This window comes from Protopterus annectens, chromosome 2.part1 (assembly GCF_019279795.1).
Source record: "Protopterus annectens isolate FY-2018-M chromosome 2.part1, PAN1.0, whole genome shotgun sequence".
Taxonomy (NCBI): domain Eukaryota; kingdom Metazoa; phylum Chordata; order Ceratodontiformes; family Protopteridae; genus Protopterus; species Protopterus annectens.
The window spans coordinates 177,716,408-177,742,355 of record NC_056729.1 but is presented as its reverse complement, the minus strand read 5'-3'; the positions used below and the strand labels follow the sequence as shown (position 1 = coordinate 177,742,355).

The 25,948-nt window shown below is 38.7% G+C and overlaps 1 protein-coding gene across 1 annotated transcript in view; it reads right to left on the bottom strand.

Moving 5' to 3' along the window:
• Window positions 1–25,948, bottom strand: part of ARAP2 (ArfGAP with RhoGAP domain, ankyrin repeat and PH domain 2) — a 2,678,178-nt gene that overhangs the window by 274,300 nt on the left and 2,377,930 nt on the right. Inside the window, exon 29 of the mRNA XM_044062089.1 lies at window positions 15,594–15,676. Within this exon, the coding sequence (XP_043918024.1) occupies window positions 15,594–15,676 (83 nt within the window). The remainder of the gene's footprint in view (window positions 1–15,593; window positions 15,677–25,948) is intronic.

The window sequence follows — 25,948 nt, the reverse complement described above, 5'->3', positions numbered from 1 at the left end:
ACCTGCATCTCTCCCAGTTGTAAATGACACACACTCTACTCTCTAAGTCCTTGAGCTGTCCCTCTCTCTCCTCCCTAACATCACGTTACAGACCCCTTTCACACTCTCCACAGTTCTTCTCAACACCTATAAACCAAACAAAAACACTGGCAAACATCTCTGCAAAAGCAGTATATCCCAATCTTGGAACATGCTCCCCCTTACTATCCAAACCATTACTAGCACAAGTCTCTTTAAATCCAAACTCAAAAATTTTCCCCTAAATGCCAGCACCTGCCACTGCCAAATTCCCACTTAATTCCCCCCTGCTCCCCACCTTGCACCACTTTACTACCTCTCACAATACTACCAAATCTGTCTTCAAAGCCTTTAGCAACGTATGACTCTATACACACTTCCCCCAAAAGTTTTCTGCTCCATGAAAGTACAACTAATATCCACCACAACTTGTCTCTCACCTGTTTACTTTTTCTTACTTAATTCCAAGCTATTTCTAATGTCTTACCACAGCAGTAAGTAAACATTTTAATTCTGCCTGTAAGTATTACAGAACACCTTTTGTAAGATTGTAATTTATGCTCTAGCTAGTCTATTCAAAACTTTGTATTTCACGTAATATATATTATTCTCATGTAATGCATAGTATTTTCTTCGCTAATGCTTTCACAAACTGCATTATCTTGTTGTTTTGTATGCTGGAGCTTTTCTCCTCAGGGCTATTGGCTCAGTTGGACTAACCTGGTTAACAAATTACAAATAAATAAATACATTTATTTTACTTTACTTTTGTTAAATCTGTTGACTGGGTAGTGCTACCTATCTACCTCTCTATCTATCTATCTATCTATCTATCTATCTATCTATCTATCTATCTGTCTATCTATCCATTAATCTACCTGTCTGTCTTATTTATTTTATTTCAGTTAAATCTGTTGAATGGCCCTAGAGCTACCTACCAACTGGGTCTATATCAGCATTTCGAAAATTTAATAGTTCAAATCACAAAATATTGAACTGAAATGATCGAACTATTAAATTTTCAAATGCTGATATAAAAATACAAAAAACAAACAAAAAAAAACCTAAAGGGTGTAGGCAGGGGGGCAAACCCCCCCTGCACCCCCCACACCCCCCGCTACTTAAATATACCAACTCTGAGACCACACTACATTGTAGTAAACGTAAATCTCCCCTTACGGAGATTTCCGTTTACCCGTTTGATGTTCTGCACTTTCGGCATTCTCGTGTCGACAATATCACATTCGATATTGTCAACGTTGGAGATGCTGATAGGAACCCTACCAACCTACCTATCTCTCTTATTTATTTTATTTTACTTTAATTAAATTTATTGTCTGGGGTAGAACACTGTTCCTTCATGACCTACTTCAGGCTCAGTTCAGTAAGCACAAAAAAGAACTAATTACAGTGAACTGAGTATAAAAGAATGATTTGAAAACCTGTAAAATAAACTGACTTTTAATCTGCAGCATAACAAAAAAAAGATAACCACAACAAAGTGAAAAGATGTTTGAAAATGTATAAAACTTCTAATAAATTGAATTTAAGCATAAATCATTACATATTATTAGATATCATACAGTATTCTTATACAAATGAGGTACAACTAAATAAATAGTTAACTATAGAACAGATTTTAATAGTATGGAATGAGGTGAAAGTGTATGGAATGTAGTGACTGTTTTTGGAAAAGGTTTGAGTATTTACAACTGAATACAGGAGGTTATGTGAATTAATATTGGGGGAAACACAGATAGATTGTTTCTGCAAGTCTCGAGAGTTTGGCTTCAGTGAGTTTGAAATTGATAAGTTAAACTGGAGGTTAATGGCTTTGCAACTCTGGAAGTATTTGGACACCGTTACTTCACTGCCAATTGAAGGAGATGCCTTAAATCAGTTAAATGGAGTGAGACTGTTTCAGAGGATTCTTGAGTGGACTCCAGTGTCATCACTTTAGTCCAGCACAGATCCCAAAGCCCATAGCACTTTGCCTCCTAATAGGCTGATAATGGGTCCAACGCCCAATGGGTCTCACATCCCTCAATTATAGTTTCCACTTGTACAGATTCTCCTTCTCTCTGTAGGTGAGACACATGAAAAGGTTTCATCTCTCCCTCATTCTGCATTCAGTAAGGAGCGGGTATCTACTAAAGAATGCTTCTCATCAAGTGATTTTTCTTCTGGTAAACTCCAGAACTAGGATTTGAAAAAAATAAATGGATGTTGGTGTTGGTCCCAAAAAGACTTTAGATATCTTTGTATCTTTCTCATGTACAGTCTTTGCCAGGGGTATCATGAGAATCAAAGATGTCATGAGACCTAAAATCCTCAGGTATTCCCTCACAGTGACCAAAGTCTGAGTGGAGCCAACATCTGTCAGCCTGGGGTGACATGATCGACAAAGCATGATGCTTTGCCAGAGATGGTTTGCACTTGTCACCACTTAGCATCCAGATACCTAGCAAAAATGTTGCCTATCCCCACAGTGCCAAGTCATTAAACCCTTCAACATAACAAAAATCATTTGTGACTATTTAAAGCTACTGCTGCTCAATGCTAGGTGTTTAAATAAAAAACTGCATTCCCTGGAAGCCCTTCTCACCTTGGAGAATGCAGACATATGAGCAGTCATGGAAACATGGCTCAGGACCACAGAAAGCATCCCGGCTATCACAGGCTACAATGCCTTTCATACATTTCGATCCCCCTCAGCTCAGGATAAAAGAAAGGGAGGAGGTGTCTCAATGTTCATATAGGCAAAAGCCAGATTTAGCTGCTTCATGCCCAACTAACTATATCTGTGACCTCCATCATATCCTTGTTAGCTACAGATCACCTAACAAGAGTCTGGAAAACCATAACTCCTACCTAAACCTACTGGAATCTCTTAACATTCAGCCTAACACCATGCTTATGGCTGACGTCAACTACATTTCCATAAATTGGAAGACTTGCACAGGGTCAATATCACATAGTCGAAGTTTTATAACTTTGAACACGGAATGTTTGAACCATTCCGTTCGAAGTTACAAAACTTTGATTAGTGATAAAAAAAAAAAAAAAAAAAGAAGTAAAAACAAAATAAGTTTTTGTAAGCAAGGGGAGCAAGCTCGCCTGCACCCCCACACGCCCTGCTACTTAAATATAACAACTCCGAGATCGCACCACATTGAAATGAACGGAAACCTCCCCTTACAGAGATTTCCATTTAAACAATTGAACTTGTACAAGTTTGAACTTATGGTCTCGACCATATGGGGTTTGAACTTGTACAAGTTCAACTATGTGATAGGAACCCACTTGCACAACCCATAGTCCACATTTTTAGACTTTGTCAATGCAAACAGCTTATATAGTACCTATTTAGCTGCCCACCTAGAGGTACAAATATCCTACACCTAGTACACACAAACATGGGGGATGCTGCTCCCTCCAGTGCATTAAATTCTGCCTGTATGATCTGACCACAAAATGATCTCATTTAGTATTAAAACTAATCTAGAACTCCCATCAAACTCCAAACCTCTTAAGAACTTTGCTAAGGCCAATTACCAATTATCAAACTAAGTGACGGCTTATTAGACTTCCAAGCTTCTCTGAACCCAGATGACACTGAGCCATACTCTGAGCTGTACACAAAAGCACTGTGCAGCCACATTCATAACTGCACAGAGAAAGCAGTACCCATCCAAGTCAAACCTATGATTACTGTCAAAAATAAACCACCCTGGGGACCCTTAGCATACATAGGCTATTCAACAAAAGAAAAAAAATTCTCCAAAGCCAAGGAGGAACAGCCAAAACAGTGCAAAAGGACACTCACCAGTCTAAACAAACAAATTAAGAGAGCTGGTCAAATCTGTAAAAGAAAACTATAAAGCAAAGATAGCCTCCCAATTAAAAGATAACCATAAGGATTTTTTAATTATGTTCATATATGTGACGAGTTAATCATTAACAGCAACAGTCACACCCAGCCTGAAACTATAGCAAACCTATTGGCCAAGAAGCTTAGTTCAAACTTCTCGGGGATGATACATAAACTTACTGAGTTAGGCATAAACCCCTACATTGTCAGATGCATAGCCAAGTGGCTCACTGACAGGACACATTTTGCCTGGATAGGTGAATCCACTTCCTATAAAGAACCTGTTACTAGCAGTGTCCCACAGGAGTCAGTGATGGGAACCCTCCTCTTTGGTATATACTTCTCTGAAGTGAAGGTCAATGTTGGGGGCCTCTGGCTCACCAAGTTCGCTGATGATTGTAAGCTGGAAGCAATCAGCGAATCCCCAAACAATGTTGACATCCTACAAACAGGCTTTAAAATGACAAATGACTAGTGCCAAAAACATGATCTGAGACTAAATGCTAAAAAATGCATAATTATACCCTTCAATAAATCAGATATCCCTTCAAATTATAATATTGATAATAAGCCCCTGAAAGTAGATCCAGTGATGAGGGACCTAGGAACACAGACAGAAAGTAGCCTAAACTTTAAATATCAGGTAACAACAGTAGTGAGGAAATACTTCTGTGTGGCTCAACTTATAAATAAAAGCATGGCATCAAGATCAAAGGAAGTTATACTGTCATTGTACTTGGTCCTCATCAGGGAAATAATTGTTCAATGCTCCCTTCTGCATTTACCTAACCAACTACTTACACTAACTGGAGCAGCCCTAGAGGCGTCTCACTAAAAAATACATAGCATAAGCACATGCCTTATGCAGACTAAGTAAAGGCCTATCCCTTTACTCTAAGGCCCTATCCCTTTACTCTGTCTCATACTGTTTACTGAGAGGGGACTTATGCCTGACCTTTCTCTGATCCAGCACTGATGAAAATGTTACATATACATAAGAAAAATTATACAAGGGTTCCCTGGACCTGACCCTTATTTCTGACTCTAACAGAATCTGCTGGAGAAACAGATTCACATCCAAAAGGCTACCTCATCTATGGAATAAACTTCATCTTCATAAAACAAAGCCTGTCCCCCACTCTGTTTGAAAAGAATTTGGATAAACTGATGGAAAACTGTAAATTCACTCCTGGGGTACTGTCCAAGTCCCTTATGGCCAGAAGCAGTCTGTAAAATGACTCAGGGCTCCAACATCTAAAGACCCACTACCCTGATACTACCCCATCCCATATCTGCAGAATTAAGATATAATACTATCATATCCTGGGTATTACTGGCTAGAATTGTAAAGGGTCTTGTGCCATTAGCCTAGTAATCACCTATGAACCTGTGGAAAACCCTAGAAATAGATCTAGGTATAGATCTATTTTCCTCTGGAAGAAAAGCTCTTTGAACTGAGGTGTCTAACACACACCTTAGGCACATAATCCTTTGTGAAGGGGTCAAAAAAGACTTTTGAATGTTCTTGTGGAATCCTAGCTTGTTTAAGAGATGTCTCACCCAAGTGAGAGATTCCTGATGCTTTGAAAAAGACTTGGCAAAGATAAGCAAATCATCTAAATATGGGAAAATGTGGACAACCTGTAGCATGCAATGAACTATAAGGGAGCTAAACTCTGTGATTACTTTTGGTGCAGTGGATAGACCAAAAGGTATGGCAGAGAAATGACAATATGATCCAGACACACAGAACCTTAAGAGATGCATGAAGTCTGGATGAATAGGGATGTGATAGCATCTTTTAAATCTAGGTATGCCAGGAAACTTAAATGAGGAAGAATGTGTAATAGGTTGTGAAGTGGCAGCATGTTAAAAATGGGCGCTATCACAAATTAGTTTAGGAAAAAAAATATCCAGAATGCTCTCCAAGCACCAAAAACATCACTGAATAAAAACATTTCCCAAATCTACGACAAAATATGTTGAAGGAAAGGGAAAAATACAGGAGTCTGATCTTGTGGATGAGGAACTGCCCCTAGAAAGGAGGAATGTCCCCCTGTTGCCATCTGTAACTTCAATGAATGCTCTTTAGAACCCATTTATCTTAAATTGTCTGTTGCTAAATAAAAAGTGGATATTCAGATTTTCTAGAAGGAAAATGGGATTGCGAGGGTGGTGGGAGGGACAAACTCTATCAAATAGTCATTCTGACTTGTTGAACTGTCCTTGGTGTTGGGGGTGTTCTTGTATTCATTTTGGAACCACCTCGCCATTTTTTCTTAAACATTTGCTTGCTAGTATTTTGCTCAGATGGTTTATTTTGTTTCTTGCTGAAACTGAATGAAGGGATAGAAAATCCCTTAGAAAACTTGGAAAAGGAGGGATGAAAAATCTTATCCCCTGAATCAGCTTACCTGTCTCATCACACGTTCTGACAACCTCTGTAGCAGATGGATTAAAAAAAAAAATCTTTATCCAGAGGAGAAATTACAATCTGATTTTTCACATCATCTGGGAGGTTATCTAAATGCAGCCAGACAAAACTCCTGAAAACAATACAGGTGGCCATAGTCCTGAAAGAAATATCAACAGAGCCATAAGCACACATTAAGCAATGAGCTGTAATCTGCAAAATGGAAGAAATTAAACAATTTAAAGCAGATTTTTCCTCACAAGTAGAAACTGCAGACAAACATTCCTCATACTTTCACATATAGTCAGAATAATATTTTAACACGTGAGCCTGACAATTCAAAATTCTGAAAATCAAAGTTGCAGAAGCACACACTTTTTTCCCATACTTCTCTATGATTTCCCATCCTTGTCAGGAATTGTAGGATTGGAATTAACTAAACATTTAGCAGCAGTAGAACTAATTGAAGCTACAGTTGCTGGGACAAGTTTGGGATATGTGTATAAAAAATTAAAAGACTGAGTAGCTTTATGCAATCTATCTGACTTTTTTAGGGACAGCAGGTTGACTGTCAGGAAAGCTGCAGGAAGTGACATACATCCTCCAAAGCTGCTTGCACTTGTGGAATGGGTGAAGGTTCTGGAAATTAAATCTATAACAACTCATAGTATTTTCAGAGGGACTGAGAAGACTCAGTGTTCACCCACTAAAAGCACTGGCATATTATGCAAATAGTTTCAGAGAAAGAGAAGCACCCTCTGGTACTGTGCTCTCCTCTGAGTCTGACTCAGAAATCTGAGAACAAAACCCTGCATCTGCCATTTCATCTTCCTGTTCAGATTCAGATTCTTGAATCTCTTCAGGAAAAGAGGAATCCCTCTTACTTTTATCTGAAATCACCTTATAAGTGTCAATAGCCTGAACTAAAGCCTGGGTCAGATCTAGTAAACTATTCCAGTCTAGGGAAATTTAAGGAGGAGTAGATACATACTTAGTTTTCTGTTCCTTTCTGATAAGAAATAAATGAGGCCAACTGTGTTGTTAATGGCTGCTGCAACATCTACCTTTGGCAAAGGCACTAAATTCTGACTAAAGAGGGAAGCCTTCTTTGCTCTCTCTATCTCTCTCTCTCTCTCTCTCTCTCTCAAGACCAACAAGACAAGTTCTCCCTTACACATTAAGGGGGCCCAAACAGCCGGAGAGGTCGTTGCAACCCCTCCCCCAGTCCATAGTGACTGGAGGTGCTACACCAGAGGGATCCAGAGTAAAAGATGAGGGGTCTGAGGTACAGCTCTGTGCACAGCAGAGTCACCCACTTACAGCACAGGCAAAATGCTAGCCTGCTGTGGTGGCAAAGGATGGTTGCTTAATATTTTCTTTTTGTGGCTAGAAGAAGAATCGTATATGGGACTGATAGTTTGTTCCATGGTCAAATTGAAACAGGTTCCTTTTTTCCAGGGAGATTAAAAATAACTTTCCTCAGCAGAAAATAACATTTAAGCCACAATTTTTTTTATGTGGAAGGTCTTCTATACAAGAAAATTATCTGCCCAGCAAAGGAACACCACAAGGCAACCATTGATTCTCAAAAGCCGACAGAGGAGCACTCTTGTCAATGTCAGGAAAGCTCTGAAAGGAGGTGGTGTTCAAACCTGTGATTTTTTACAGCTCAGGTTGAGCCTAATGGTTAGAGCATATGTACAATGCCCTGAAGCTTTGGAAGCTGCCTGGTTGTTGTATCACTGGCAAAATATAACCCATATAGCTAAGGCTAATGCAGCAGTGATCAGTATGACAAACATCTTCCTTTATTGGGATGGACATGGATGCTGTCTAATATCAATTGTTCCTGTTACAAAAAGGCCAAGAAGGTCATGTCTTTCACTGTCTTGGTGAGGACATAAAAGAGGGATCAGGCTTGGCCCCCCCCTGCCCGGGACTATATCAGTTCATCGAAATCTACTTACATTGAGCTTTCCTTCATCGACCATTCAAATCACTGAACGTTTTTCCCAGGTAAGGAAACTAGTTGGCCATCATATGGAAATTTGTCCTATTCTCCACTGTAGTGTGATCTTTGAGTTGGTATATATAAATAGGGGGGGGTGCAGCTGCCCACATTAGGGGGTGTGGGGGTGTAGTCCCCCAGTTTGTTGGGTTTAATTTAAAGTGTTTGTGTGTTGGTTGGTGTGCTGGCCTACTAGTTTCCTTACCTGGGAAAAACATTCACTGATTTGAGAGTTCGATGAAGGGAAGTTCGACGATGTTGGTTTGATGAATAGCAATTTGATGTAAGTAGATTTTGATGAAATAGTATAGACCTCCTGCACCACTGGGGTTGAATGAACAACTGTGTTTTTCAGCTGCTATTTACATACATAAGGATGTGGATGTTACAGTGGACTATGTGGTATTGAAGCCTGTATATTTACCATGTGCCCACTAATCTTCTCATGTTAGGCACTTGTCTCCAGGCTCTAGAGTGGTAGGTAGCCTCCACAAACCTCCATGTGGGGTTTTCACTTCCTGCAACAAAATATACTGCAGGTTCAGTTAATGAATGATTCATTGTGTGGGTGAGAAGTCCACCTTATATAATCCATGGTGCAAGAAAAATGGATCTGCTTATATTAGGGCTACACATAAACTGTCTACAGCTGAGAGTAGAGTGTCTTGTCATGAAGTCTACGAAGTGGGAGTTGAGATCACAGTCCTTATAATGTGCACAGCCAGTCAATATGACATGTGATAACTAGCCAAGGAAAGCAACACAGAATAATAATAACCCCCCCCCCACACACACACACACACACACACACACACACTATACTCAGGTCTGGCACTGAGCCACAGATAAGGTCTTCAGTCTTCCAGCAGTCTGCACTTTGGGAAAAGTGAGTGCTCTGGCAGACATCAGAGATGCTATGCAGTACTCAGTGGGAGCTAAGAATTTGGGAGGCTTGTTTATCACAAGTCTTTCTGGAGAGATGACTCAAAGACTGACCTGCTTCCCTCTTTCGAGCCCATACAAGTTTGACCAAATAAGTAGTTAAAACATAATATTTAGTCATGACATTAAAAATAAATGGCACCCCAACTTCATGTTTTCACAAGGTTCTAAAATATATTAGCAAAAAATGTGCATTAAGTACTCTGTAGGAAATGATGCAAGCCAACCAATGATTATTAACCCACATTCTAGAAAATACTAGAAATTATGTGAAAAACGCAACGATCATAACCATATATACATAAAAGTATTTTGGTATTCTCAGAAAGTACTCATCCAAGTTCTGACTAGACCCAACCCTGCTTAATTTATAAGACTAGATTATATACTTCAATTTCACACCAAATACATCATTAGTAATTCCTCATTTGATGATTTTCCAGTTAAATTCTCATAAATAAGTATTAGCATAGCCTCTTTTCTCAGCAGAACATCTGAGACATTTAATATAAGTTAGGGATGGAGCAAGCAGACTTGATAAAAAATAGTTACTGCTAATTTCTGTTATGTTTTTGTAAAAAATGTAGTAGAAAACATAGAGAGCCACCAGACTGTAGCATAAGCCATTTATTAGCTTTAAAGCATAATAAAAAAGAAACAAAACAGACCAATTTCGGCTGCAAAAATTACAAAGCCTTCTTCAGTGCATTAAAGACATATACACTTATTCTCCTTTTTATAGGCAACCACTAGGTGAGGCTCCATATTAGTAAATTAATTAATCATACCAATTAAAGGTATTCATTAAGCCCTGGTGAAAACAAAGCCCCCATTTGATAATCCATTTCTTCTCTTTATTGTTTAAAATTTGATGCCAACCTGATTTATTTCTTCTCTGTCCAATAATTCTGTCCATCACAGTAAAAGTAAAGGATGCATTTTTATGTGCCTTAGTGTGTTTATATAAAGCATTTGTGAGCTTCTTGTGTCTATTATCACTTAGATGTTCAGAAATTCTGAATTTTAAAGGCCTGGACGTTTGTCCCACATAAAATGCAGAGCAGGTGCAGGTAACCAAATAAATCACCGAGTCTGTCTGACAGTTTGCAAAAAAGAAAATATCAAATACTTGCCCAAGCTGCGTCTTGAGCCAGGGTGCTTGCTTTGCACCCTAGATGTTTCTGCATTGTACACTAACATTCCTACTGGGCAGTCCTGGAAGCACTAGAATACTGGTTACATAAGTCAAGAGTTGTACTAACCGGGTTTCAACAGTTTTTTACTTTGCCTTGCGGGATACGTTCTTATCAAGAACGTGTTCTATTACCAGAACAAATGCTACTTACAAATACAAGGCACTGCTATGAGAGGCTCATTTGCTCCCATATATGCTAACTTATTCATGGCCCACATTGAGGAACAGCTCATCTATGACAACACACACAATATCTATCTAGATGAGATTGATATTTGGGGAATATACTTGGATGACTGCTGGTTAGTAAGGAGATTGGACCCGGATTATCTTATGGAGTTTGTTGGACATTTAAATGACAACAAATGGGGCATACAATTTACCGCCACCTACGATATCAACAGGATCACTTTTTTGCATGTTTTAGTTACTAGGAACAACTATCATACTTTAACATCAGAAGTGTACTGTAAATACCCCCAATATAACTCCCTTCTTCATGATTCCAGCTTTCACCCTCCACGTATATGCGGAAACATCCCAAAATCACAATGTTTGCATATGAAACGAATATGCTCAAATTATGCTACTTATCAGGTATATCAAGAAGACTTTACCACTAGATTCAGGAATAGAGGCTACAAAATGGGGAACATCTTTCAGGCCAGACATTGGGTGGCACAAGCCACTCTTGTGGGGGACCAACTTAAAGGATGTTTTCCCTGTGGCCATTGCACTCATTGCAGAAGGGTGATGAAGACATGCCAGTTCAGCAGCAAAAATACTGGGCAAGTATTTGATATTTTCTTTCTTGTGAACTGTCAGATGGACTGGATGATTTATTTGGTTACCTGCACCTGCTCTGCATTTTATATGAGACAAACATCCAGGCCTTTAAAATTCAGAATTTCTGAACGTCTAAGTGACATTAGACACAAGAAGCTCACGAATGCTTTATATAAACACACTGAGACACATAAGAATGCATCCTTTACTTTTAGTATGATAGACAGAATTATTGGACAGAGAAGAAATAAATCAGGTTGGCATCAGATTTTAAACAATAAAAAGAAGAAATGGATTATCAAACTGGGGGCTTTGTTTTCACCAGGGCTTAATGAATACCTTTAATTGGTATGATTAGTTAATTTACTAATTTGGAGCCTCACATAGTAGTTGCCTATAAAAAAGAGAAGATATGTATATGTCTTTACTGCACTGAAGAAGGCTTTGTAATTTTTACAGCCGAAACCAGGCTGTTTTGTCTCTTTTTTTATTATGCGTTTGAGCAAATAAATGGTTTATGCTACAGCTGTTGACTCTCTATGTTTTCTACTGCTATAAGGTCTTTTGGGGCGTGCAGTTGCCGTACTTGCAGGGGCTGCTTTATCTACGGATCATTTGTAAAAGATGACCAATGAGTGTGCCTTGTGGTTTAAGTACATTCCTAATGTCTCTGATGTGTTCCAATATTCTGATTGGTCTCATGGTTTATCCTATGCAATAAAGATTACACTTAAATTTCAATGCATAAATGACTGCTTCCTGATAGCAGTTATAATTGCCTAATGTCCTAAAACGTGAATTAATAATGTGCAGTGAACTCTTATCACCAAAGGAACAAACTGAGCACCCCTTATAAACTGTAACACTAACTTCATTAATATTCATAGCAGAATGCGCTTCTTGATTCATAATACTTGGATAGTTTTTGTAAGATATTTTTTATATCATGTTAGTCAGCATTTTGTCATTATTTACTATATGGTAATGATTTCTAAATATGTGAGCTATCCCTTCAATAAACAGGACATACCTAGTCGCAAATTAGATGTAATTTTTCTCTTTCAGCTAAGAAGATGTATTTTCCCAGATTCACATGCTAATTTTCACAAGGAAGATAGCAATTGTTCTTCCTCATAGCCTCTGTGTTTAAGACAGTGAACAATTTCACTGACAAAATGTATTGAAAATCATCATCAGAGCGTTATTTGATAGCCCTGAGAAATTCCCCCCTAGGGCAAAGGATGCATAAAATGCTGAAGATGTGTGCTTTCTGCATGTGAAAATGTTAGCAGATGTCGGCTACCTTTAAACAATAGTTTGTATTTCTCCATCCTTAACACAGATTAAAATATCCAAGTATTGCATGCAAGAGGAATTTAAGGCATAAGGAAAAGAAATCCCAACATCGTTATTCTGTGTTCTGTCAAAAATATAGAAAAAATAGGGGGAGATCCCTTAAAAATGAAAAAAAAATCTATACAATGTTTTTTTGAAAATTACAACTGAAATAAAATAAGGATCCACATGTATTATCTTTTCTTCAAATTTCTCAATAAACAAGTTGACATAGCTGGGCGCAAGCCTTGCGCTCATTGTTATACATTTTGTCTAGCTGAAATGTTGTCCATGAAAATAAATATGATTAGTTAAATAGAATCCACTAAACCTAATATATGACTAATACTGTCCATGTTACAGAAAACACTTTTATAGCTGCTAAGTCTAATGCATGTCCTATCAAAGGATATAAACATTTGCCTTATGTAGTGATAAAATACTCATCCAGCCACTTAATTTGTTTGAGATCATTAAAGAAATGAAAACTATCCCTAACATATGACTTCAGCTGTAAGACCATGTATTGTAGTAGCATATCTAATAGAGTGCCCACCCCCTCCAAAGACCACCAAAATATGAAATAATTGGTTTCCCTGAAGGATTAACCCTGTGTTTATATTTTAGGGAGAGCATAAAAAACTGGAGACCTGGGATACTTTAAAATTAATTGTTCCATCGCTTTCTCTGATATCATATTATTAGACACTAATTTCTTCTAATATAGAAAAGAATCTAACTTGTACTGATCATAACGGATTTGTCACACAATTTCAAGAAGTCTTCAATATCATTCAACAAGCCCAGACATAGTTGTAAATAAAATTCCATCCTCATAACAACTACATTTCCCCCTTTATCAGCTGGCTTTGCTATCAAAGATGTATTGGATTCATGCTGTTTTAAAGCCAACCATTCACTTTTTTTCAAACTAAATCTCTCCACAATCTAGGCGTGAACTGATGTACCATCAGTCGACACTATCCAAAGAGATTGCATAAGTCCAGAAAGCTGGAGCAGTAAGTCATCTCGTATTTCTAAAAAGGAGGGCATGGTAAATAAGAAACCGATTGTCCAATGGGAAGGTTACGTTCATTACATTTTGCCATTAGGCAACTCACTGGAAAAAGCTGCTAACATATGCCATTGCAGTAGGGGAGTGTTTGCTTCCACTGCTGGCTTTAATAAGTTAGTACATTACTTGGGAAGTGGTTCACACCTTCATTGAGTAGTACTTCTTTAACCATAAAACCACGAGTCATTTCCCCTTCTTATTTTAGTCATTCAGACTCGGCCTTCTTTGCCTTTGCTTTTTGGCAATCCCCCAGGTTATGCATCCCAGAATATTTAAAAACTGCACATGAGTTTTCCATATCATAGTCTCACCAGACAGTACTGCCCAGTATCAAGTCGATATAGATGAACTAACCATATTAGATGATCTGTGAGGGTTCTTCCTCGCTGAGTTCTAATTCCACTTCAAAGGCTTTCCCGCCATTGTCTGGCTAGCCTCACTGTGTAGTGGCTACTTTGGATCTCCTGTTTGCTGGACAAATATGAGTTTGTGTACCCTTCTGTAATGTATTCAATGGACTCCCTACTGAAATATTAGCACTTGAAATGCAGAGCATTAACACACTAAAAAAAAAAAAAAAAAAAAAGACCGAACACCCTGGAGAAGAGTGAATCTCGAAAATCACTCTCCCTGCACTCCCCACACCTTCCAAACTTATATAAACAAACTCCCTCCAAGATCACTATACCTAGGAGAAATGGGGATATTCCAAGAAATGCTATCTCATACTTAGTATATGTAAGTCAGATCTTTCGGCCATTCGGTCTCTGCGTTTCGGGACTCGCTCTGGTGGATCCCAATATTTCAAATGGTTACCATTCAGTGTTACTGTTTTCATGACTTAATGAATTATAGAGTGTGCTTATTCAATGGCTGGGTTGAAATGGAGAGCACTGAGGCCTCATGCAATCTCAGAGTACAACAAGGGCATTACAGCTGCATATAATTTTTAGTGTGGCAGATTTACAGAAAAGCAGAAAAAGGGCAGCATAAGAGGATATCCCAACTGCAGACCTGTAATCACAACAAGGCTGAAAATAAAAACATTTGCTTAGGATCCAATATAATCACTCACTGTGTAGTGCATTCTTGTTGTAAAGAATGACACAAATTCTGATTCTGAACTTCTTTTAATAATAATGCAGACATGCATTCTGTATATAAGCACACATACATACATAAATAAATACACATACACAAGTGCATAAAGGGATACACACAAACATACTTAAACATACAAACAGCAAGAAATCATATACAGATACAGGCACAGAGAGCAAAAAATGTGTGTACACACAAATATATATATATATATATATATATATATATATGTGTTTGTGTATATATATATATATATATATATATATATATATATATATATATATATATATATATAGCTGTCGGTATGTGTGTGCATCAAATATACAGCTGCAGTTTGGAATGTCAACTGGGAAGAATGTTGACAGGTTTGTTGGGGTAAGGAAATATTCTCACAGAATGCTGACTGAGTAGAATGTTGAGTGTGTCTTGAGTGAATGTATGCTTTATTAGCATGGTTTTAATTTGTAGTGGTACTGTAGAGGTTTGCTTACTTGAAATAAGGTAGGACTGCACTTCTGATAAGTTTATAATTTGGACTAAAGTATGCTGCTGGTGTAGTGTGTATGATTATGCACTGACAGTGCTTTTGCCTATGTAAGAGATTGTTTTTTCTTTTCTCATATTTTGCTAAACCTTGGAATTGGCATATGTTAGTTTATGAAAGAAAGAGGGTGCAAAGGGGGGGCAAAAAACACTTTTTTTTTGTTTGTGTATTGTACTTTGTATTTAGTCAGTATTACAAAAGCTGATGTGGTTTCATTCAGATACACACACGACAATATAATTTGCTATTCTAATAACATTATTTGCATAAGTGTTACTACTCCAGTAATAAAAGTAATGTCTTACTTTGTAGGGGGTTTCATCCTTTTCTTTATGCCAAGATAAAATTTCAATGACTTCATATAAATTTCCTTTTCAGGTCGGTTGTTCTAAAATTACAATTAACAAAATATTAAAGTTTCAAACATTACAGTAAGCACACAACAGTTCTCCAACTGCAGACAGACCCTTCATTCTTGTAATATGTAATTTAACTGCATGTACATAAGGTGCAGGAACTTTACTTTTCTATGTTAATCAAACCTTGAATAAAACTGTGATTAGCATTTTTATTAGCAATTTAAATGTATTATAAATGCTAAAGTATTATAAACAGTGTTTTACTGAACATTTGATCTACAAGAGGTGGTAATTAATATGCATAATTTATACCTATTACACTTTGCAACAAATTACATGTTTCTAACTTGGACCACTCAATTTCATATTTAGTGGTTGTATGTGCTTATTTCTGTCCTTTATTTAATCAGTGCAAGCAAATCCATATTCATTAGACCACCCCTTAAGAAAAGGTTTACTTTTTTGACACCTGAACATTCTGTACAATACAATGTAATCTATTTGGGGGCTATCATTATCTTAAACATACATGAAATCAATTAAGTTCTTTGTTGCTCTAAGATTTACATTATTATGTAAAAACTGAAATAATGACTAATTGTACCATTCAGCACAGGTATAATTTATCAAACATCACCCCTGTCAAAAATGGAGTAACTATTTGAAATATAAATTTTTGTGGAGTACATTCATTTGATCGAGCTAATATTGCTCAATCGGGTATAACACCGAGTTTAATTGTTAAATTTCTCAGTGGCGAACGGTCAGAAGGTCGTATAAAACACCAAATGTGACATTTCCAACCGCTCTACCACCTAAACAAGCGCTACCATGGATCAAAAAGGGGGGGATATTTTGCGTTTTGCAACAATTGCGTTCACATTATTGAGTTTTTGCAGCACTGCTTTCGACCATATTCCGGTCGACCTTCCAACAGCCGATCAAATGAATGTATACCATTATTGTAGCTACAAAAACAAGTAAAATCGTACCTGCCATTTTTCTACGCCATTAAGTGGTGAAAGAAACACTGCAATTATTTATTTCTAAATAAATAAATATACAAATAAATCTTGCTTCAAACAAATGTTACATAATCAAGTTTTTGTAATACCATCCTAACTACAAGAACACAACATGTATACAGGGGTACATGTACTCAATACATCTCTGATCTGTACCTGGGAGATTGAATTAGTGAACATGGATGTAGAATTAAATGAAATTCAGTACTTATAAAAGGTAAGGCATTTGCTTCTTCAACTAATGTCACTGTATTATATCTTACACAAAAACTGTGCCACTAAATAATGCATAAAACTATCAAGGTAAGACACAAGGTCATACATACTTTTAAATTCAGATGAGGATATATAACTGTCCAGCTGATTATATACAGAAAAGCACCTGAGAGAACAGTGGTACCAACTCTGCTGCACATATTTACCATGTATTGTCAGGCTCTGGATTGCATTGCAAAGTGGAAATTCCTTAAGATTCCAAGAGCAGGATAATTTATTTGTTACACTTATTTCACTGAACTGCACTTCTGAAAAGCTTATAATTGTGCTATACAGTTGATCTACTACATGTTTGCACTGTTATAAAGCTTTTTTTATTATTTCACTGCATTTATGTACTGTTTTATACTGTTTTAACATTACTTAACTGTAAACTGCTTTTTCATACTGAGAGTTGTATTTTCTGTTTGTGAGTGCTCTATACGAGCATTTCTGTGCATTTTTGTCTCCACTCCTTGATCAGTTTAAAACTTTCATTTAGTGGCTACAGCTAGGAACTGTAATTTTACCACCCATCCTCCCTAGAGTTTTGTGTTCTTATACTTGGTGGCTTTGCAGTTGCCCGCCCATACTGTATATTTGATCTGTGACACTCCTCCCAGTCTAGTGTCATTAGTTCACTCAGACTAATAGAGAACATTTGTGAAGGCCAACCCACTCAGATTCTTAACGTTGAATTAACTTCTGTTCCAGCTTTCTCCATTTCCACTTTACTGAAAAAAAAATTCTAAGCTTGCTTCCCCCCTTTCCTGTGGCAGGTCAGATATGGATTTGCTGTGTCCAGGACTGTTTTTGAGCTCCTATCCCCCCCCCCCCACACACACACACACACACACTTAACTGGGGTTAAACTATTCATGGCGCCATAAAGTCTGTTCTTCAAAATTTCCCTTGCAACTAGCCAGCTTTTCAGTTTTGGCACTCATCTGTTTCTTTGATTGCAGCACTTGTTCAGAACTCATTGTAAGCATTAAATAAGCTACAAATTACTACAGCACTCAACTTTATACTTGTCTAGAGGAAAACAGGTTTTAGTACTTAATAAATAAGCACCTATCCAGGCATGTCTAAAGGTCAGCTCCCGGTGCTTTCTCCTGTCTACCTGATGAATCTGGGCATCTTGGGACAATGCAGTAATTGCCTCATGTACAAAAACAACCCTCTCCTCCTACCACCCAACACTATGACCTGTGAGAGAGGCATTTATATAGCCAAACTGGAAGCAAAGCTCTCTTCACCAAAGACTGGACTAGACAGTCAAGAGGAGAAGGTAAACACTTGCACTGCACTACACTCATCACACTGTCCCTCAAAACCTACACCACCAAAACACACACACAGAAACACAAAACACACACCTACATTCGCAGAGGCTCTCAGTACAAATCTGCCCAAACAACAGAGACCTCCAAAGCAGAAATGCAAGCAACCTCCACCCCCCCAACACAACACAAATGACAGCCCAGATACTCAGTGTGCCACTCAACTACAGCCCATAAGGCATAACGTACCCAACACTCTAGTCATAGGTGACTCTATAGTCAGGCACATTGATGTTCCACTCACCAGGCTAAACAAGGAAAAAGTTACTGTCAGCTGCCTGTCAGGTGCCAGGATCTGCCACATAACGCACGCACTCAGGTCACTCCACAGCAAGTACAAATATGACTCTGTCATTGTCCATATTAGTGTGAATGACCTGAGATGTACCTCCCTGGACTACATGAAAAGAGACATGGAGGAGCTCTCCAATCTTGTAGCCCAGGCCGGTATGACCCTAGCCCTGAGTAGCATCCTGCCGTCACCCAGAATGACACCACATTACAAGGACAAAATGACTGACTTTAATAATTGGCTAAGCTTCTGGTGTCATTCTAAGGGAATCCAGTATCTGTCTGCTTGGGATGACATGATCGACAGACCACGCTGCTTTGCCAGAGATGCCTGCACCTGTCGTCCTTGGGATTCCGCATAGTGGCAAAGGCTCTTCCCACCCCTATAGTGCCTTTTTTAGGCAAGGTTCAAATGACAAATTCACCACCATAACAGGTACAAGCAAGCAAAATCTGAGGGTAATGCTACTCAATGCTAGAAGTCTAAACTTCAAAATGCACTCACTCGAGACACTCCTTAAAATGGAGAACACTGACAGAGACTTGGTTCAAAGCTCCAGAGAGCATCCCTGCATTACCAGGCTATAATTCATACCACACCTTTCGGCCACCAAACCTGGACCGAAACACTAAAGGTGGAGGCGTGTCCATATTCATTAAGGATATCCACACCTCCAAGCTAGTTGCTCAGCATAATGCATCCGAGATTATCCAAGTTCAACTAACTCTGGGCAAAACCGCCATCCAGACTGTAGCTTTCTACAGACCCCCCACCATGTCCCAAGATTCCCACTCCTCTTTCCTCAGTACACTGGAAAATATTAAGGTACAACCCAACACTCTAATAATGGGTGATTTCAACTACCCTATCATTAAATGGGAAAACTACTCATGTACCAACTCTTTTGCCCAACGTTTTCAGGAAATCATCAATTCCAATGCCTTGGATCAACTTATCCGCACCCCCACCAGGGGCAGCAATATCCTAGACCTGGTCATCACCAACATGGGTGAGCGGTGTTCCACACCAGTGGTCAGCTCCTCGTTGTTCAGATCCGACCACAAGCTAATCACCCTAGACATCCACATCCCGCTCCCACTCCCATTAGGAAAACAACCGTAAAAAATTTCTCCAAAGCCAACTTCACATTTCTTAAGACAGAAGTGGCAAACTTCACGACACCCATGCAGATGGACAATAGAGGTACGACTGCTGAATCCTACACAAATGCACTCGTGCTATCCCTAACAGAATCAAGATGCTATCCTCCAAAAAAAGGAAGCCAATCTGATGGTCTTCTGCCATAAACAAACTCTACAATAGAAGAAAGAAACTGTTGCAAAAAAGAGTAAAATCCCACGACTGGAGGAACTCACTGGTCAGCCTCAGTAAGAAGCTGAGATCCCTCATAAAATCCACTAAAGCTAGTTATGAAAACAAAATTGCCACTGATTCTAAAGACAACCACAAAGCATTCTATACCTATGTCAAAAATCTCACTGGCAACACTCAGATCTGCTCTGAGTTACAGCACAATGACACTAAATATACAGAACCAACTGATATTGCCAACATCCTGGCAGATAGATTCAGTGCTAACGTTACCCCCCTCACCCCCTAAAGGGCCCATCTTTATACCGGAAGAATGCAAAGTTCCTGTAATCACGGCTGCACAGTTAAAAACCTCACTCTCCAAAGCCAAGAACACAGCATCCATGGGACAAGACAACACTCCAGGCTGCCTTCTACATGAACTACAGAATGAATTGGCACCCCACCTAAGTACCATGTTCAATCATAGCCTCACCTCAGGCTTCGTACCCACTGAATGGCACACCACAACAGTTAATCTCACTCCACAAAGGGGGGGGGCCACAACAGACCTCGGGAACTACCGCCCCATTAGCCTGACGAGCCTCGTCTGCAAGGCCATGGAACATATCATCATGGAACTCATAAACAAAGACATTGGAGATCTTCAAACTTGGGTTTGTAAAAGGCAGATCATGTCTCCTAAACCTGATAGACTTCTTTAAAGTAGTCACCAAAGCCATAGATGAGGGTAAAGTGGTTCACACAGCCTATCTAGATCTCGCCAAGGCATTCAATACCATCCCCCACTCTGGAATTATAGATAAACTCACTAAACTAGGTATAAATCCCTATGTCACAAGATGGGTTGCCAACTGTCTTACTGACAGAACCCACACCGTGAAAGTAGCAGACTCCAAATCAGACTTAAGACCAGTGACAAGTGGAGTACCACAGGGTTCAGTCCTGGGTCCTCTCCTGTTTGGTATCTACTTCTCTAAAGTACATGCTAACACAGAAGGTCTTTGGCTAACTAAATTCGCAGATGACTGCAAACTAGGAGCCATAATCGAAACTCCTAATGATGTGGACATCCTACAAAGGGGCCTCACTGAGACAGAGGCCTGGTGTCAAAGACATGGTCTCAAGCTCAATGCCAAAAAGTGCACTGTCATCCCCTTTGGTAAAAACTCTGTACCCTTGAACTACCACATAGGCGGTAGTCTACTTAACACTGAAAGTTTGATAAGAGACCTTGGGACACAGGTGGACAGTAGCCTCTCCTTTGATAATCAGATCACCACAGTGGTCAGGAAATCCTTCTAAGTGGCATACCTCATCACAAAAGGTTTTTCATCCAGAAAAAAAGAGGTTATTGTTCCCCTCTACTCATCACTCATTAGACCCATTATAGAGTACAAAGTCCCTTTTGGTATGTACCTCACAAGACATCTACAACAACTGGAAAGGCCACAAAAATACCTCACAAAGAGGATTACTGGCCTCAAACAGATGCTTTACGAAGACCGTCTCAAAAAACTCCAGCTTTATTCCGTCGCATATCGCCTACTCAGAGGCAATCTCTGCCTAACATACAAAGCTATGTCAAACCCAGAGCTGTTGGACATGCTCCACTTAAAGAAATCCCAATCCCTCCAAGCTACACGCTCTAGGGACCTAAACCTTGTCACCACAATAAACAGAACATGCTGGAGGGATAGAATCCTGTCCAAGAGACTTCCCATACTCTGGAACAGACTACCTATCTATGTCAAACAGAGCTCCTCATTAACACTCTTCAAGAAAAATCTTGATGATTGGATGGGTAATAGAAAATTCACCCCGGGAATCACTTCTGTAGTTCTGCTTGACAGGGGCACAGGAAAATAATTTTCTTGGGTGGCGAAAGCCAGGGTACCTTTTTGGCAAGGCTTGTATAGGCCCTAGGGCCAATAGCCAAGTACCTACCTATGAAAGATTCACCATGTAGAAGGCCATATGCATGATCAGTACATCAATACCATGCATCTAGAAACTGCCAGTGATGAGAAAGTACAGAATGGAAATGAAGTTGTTTCATAGTAAAATAATACCACTGTAAACAAGTATATGTCATAGCAGAACCACAGGCAGCTCACAGTTTAGTGTGTGTGTGTGTGTGTGTGTGTGGTGGGTGGACTGGGTCCCTGTAACTTCTCCGATGAACCGGATCATCAAATGGCATTTTGGACAGCATTTTATCAAACATGCTGTTCGCCGAACTGTTCTGGCTGAGATCGCATTACAGTGTGGATTTGGAAATTTGCCATTTTCCCACTGTAGTGCAATCTTGAAGTTTGTATATATAATTAGTGGGGGTGCCCCTCACAAGAGGAAGGTTTGATGAATGCCATTTCCAATGGAAAGCCGTTTGACTTTCCTATTCTTCGATGTAATAATATAGAGACCCAAGTGGACAATATTTTTATAGCTACAGTTCCACCTTTATGATTAAATCTGTACTTCCTACTGTGAGTAAACTGTGAATTACTCACCTGATGCCATAATGCATTGCTTAAAAGTGTCATCACATTAGTTTCACTGTGGTTGTATAACAATGAAAGGTTTTATTAAAAAATCTCTTCTGAATTTCAAACTACTTATTCTTTTTGTTTAAAATCTTTATTTAAATAGCCTTACAGTTTTGGTGGAATTATGTTCATCATGAATCATGCGCAAAATACATCACCATCCGGTATAAAAAGTAAAAAAAAAATCCACCTTGTAAAAGTAGAACGGCAATACCACAATCTATCAGACACCTGAGTTTTCAAAGAGCAGTCAGTTTGCTTTAGAAATCTCCAAGGTCTGTCACTGAGCTAATTAAGGTTGCCTTACATTAATTTATGATTGCAAATGATCTGATTTCACATATCATGTCTAAGTAATTAGAAGCTACTTTTTGAAACCCGAGGTTATCCTAATTTATAAAATAGGAAAAGGTACTTTTTAAATGTACACTTTCACTTTTTCAAAGAAATACATTTCCCTGTATGCAGAGCCACTCTCCAAAAGCTATTAATGCAAAGTCATATATTCTTAATCTTCTCCAAGGTACAGTCCTCTGGGAGATTTATTAATAAAACTGCTGCTCTGACAAAAATCCAAGCCATGTTACGAATACGTGACAGCTGAACAAATCCTTCAGTTTCCCAAATCTAACTGCAGAATACATGTTTTAAGGAAATTTAAAACAGGTACTGTTTAACAGATGTTATGTTATAATTACCCAAATTTTATTAATAAGGTTAAATATTCTAGCATAAGCTGTGTTTTCTTCAAATCACATTATAATCTTTGCAAGGTACAAAGGCTGCATATGTTTAATTTTTTTTCTAGCTATATTATTTTTTTGTTTGCTTTCTACAACTTCACCATATTCAGATGTTTCTTGACCCAGTGCATTGCTCTTATTGTACAAAATTAAAAAAAAAAGAAAAATAAACAGATATGGCATACAATGCTCAGTCAATCAAATGCCTTTGCAATGGTATGAGCTCATTAAGTGACAGATTTCTACCCGAAAACACTATGCTTACTTGTACTTAAAGATGGATATATAGTGATTCTGGTCATTAAATAGACAAACTATTTTAAGGACAGTATAGAATTCCCTTTAAAATCACTTGCTTATTCCCACAGAATGACCCACTGACTACGTGTTCTTCGGCATTCTCACCTTCTTTTCCTTTGCTCCTATAGCTTTTATGCAGATAATCTCTCATTCCCGATTCAGCAGCAACTTGTTATTAGTGAATAGAATATTAAGAAAAGAAAACTGATGCTTGCATTTTATAGTGTTTTATAAACAAAAGAACTAGATAAGGAATATATTAAACCTGTTGAACCCAGTTTGTTTTGATATCCTTTCGTCTCCCTATCTAGGGATTAAACTCAGATTCTTCATCTAGATGTGGTTTCTCCACATATGAACAAATACAAACCAAGTTTTATTTTAACGTGGTAGAACTATGCTAGTCAGACTCTCCTTATTTTGTTTGACAAGTGTACAATGATGTAAAGTGTTTCCTTGTGACACATCTCTTCTTTATTTTATTACTCTTTGGTTACCAGATATTTCCAATGAGCCATGTTCTTCTTACAGAACAGTTCTTGGTGTAACAAAACAATGTATGTTCAGGATAAGTGGTACAACAAGTAGCAAAATTACATTTGGTCCAGATGGCTGTGGGTTCTATTTCTACATCAGGCAGTTAAGATTGCTGGCACTGCAGTACAGCATAAGGGGATGCTACAATTGTGAGGGTGTTGTCCTTTTTATAAGACATTAAAATGAGGCCCCATTTGCTTGAGTTGGTGGTAGCTCAGGTGGATGCAAAAGATCCCATGGCACCTATCAAAAAGTGTATGGGGGAAGTTCTCCAATGCCTTGGTGAAATAATGATCTCCCATGTTGGCACCAGATCCAATATGGCTGGTCCTCTGGTTGGGGAGTGTACCATCTATTACACGGTGTTTGTGTTACTAAAGTCTATGAAGTGTTGTGCCTGTAAGTCTGAGGTAGTGCAAGTTTCCCAGTCTACAGAGCAGCAGTTAAAGTCACCCATAAATATGGTGTTTGGTCAGATGTTGAGTGCCTCTAGTAGGTACAGGTAAGAATCATTAGCATAGACAGTGACATGTAGCTAGACAAGATATAGAGAGGGAGCTTTTCTTTGGTGACTTGCACATGGACGAACTCCACAGTATCATCCTATTTAACCAACTTTGATGTACGTTTGCTGCTAATGTAGATTGAGACAACTACACCTTTGACCCCACTCTGTACTGTTGTTGGTATAAATGTATGAAAGGCACTGTAGCCTTGAGCTGCCAGCATACTTCCTATGGCTTTATACCAAGTCTCTGTCACAGCACAGATGTCTACATTCTCCAGAGTGAGGAGGCTTTGAAGGGTGTGGAGTATTTTTTTTTTTTTTTGCTTAGGCTCCTAGTACTGAGGAGTAACACCTTAAGGGTGGTTGAAGACTTTTTCACTATGTTGGTAATTTTGTCTTTTTGCCTAGAAAAAGGGCGTAAGAGGTGGACAAAGTTTTAGTCAATATCTGGAAACCTAAAGGAGACATGTGCAGCTCATCCTTGGCAAAGAAAGGTGGTCTGTTGACCATGTCTTCCCATGCTGACAGATACTGGATCCTCCTGGACTGATACCAGAAGCTAAGCCAGTTATTACATTCAATCTTTTTATGTTCATACTGTGGCATCATCCTTGGTGAAGCTAGAATGCTACTCAATGGAAGGCTCATACCCATCTGTGACACATTTTCCATGAGCTCTATTATGTCTCTTTTCATACAGCCCAGTGAGATGTGTATCAGGTTATTTACACCCCACATTGAATTATATTGGTACCTGGGGTGCAGTGACTTGAGTATGGGCATGGTATTGTGGATCCTGGCACCAGATAGTCAACTCATCTGTCATCTTCTTCTTATCTAAGCACCTCAGCACCAGACGTTTGTGTGTTTGTGGTGAGTGGATTGTGTGAGGGGTGTAGCATGGTTAATCTTGACAAACTCATTTCTATGACAGACTCTTGCCACCAAGGAAATTGAGTATTTACATCGTTTGCATACTGTTCTATTTGAGTTACTGGTTGACTGAGAACATGAGACAATTGCTACTTTGCCTTAGGATGCCCAAATATACAAAGCTGGCCACAGAGACATTTGGAAAGTGCATATGTTGTCTTGTCCTGTAGTATGGCGTGCTATTTTGGATGAAGAATTGAGCTTTAACAATGGTCTCCTAAAGTAGTTTCTGCAGTTTAGGGCAAGATGTTATATATTGCTAGGATATGGTAGTGATATCTGGCGGGCAAGCTAGCTGCTCAAAGCTTAGTTCCACAAAATGCCACTCTAACAGGTTTTGGACCTAATCCTAACTTTATAGAAACATTTTACTGTCTTAAGCATTTGCTACTATGCAGGGTATGGCTAACCACCACTGCAGAGTGGGCAGCTCCACACAAAATTGCCTACTTTATATCAGAGAAGAAACGGTTAAAATCTGACT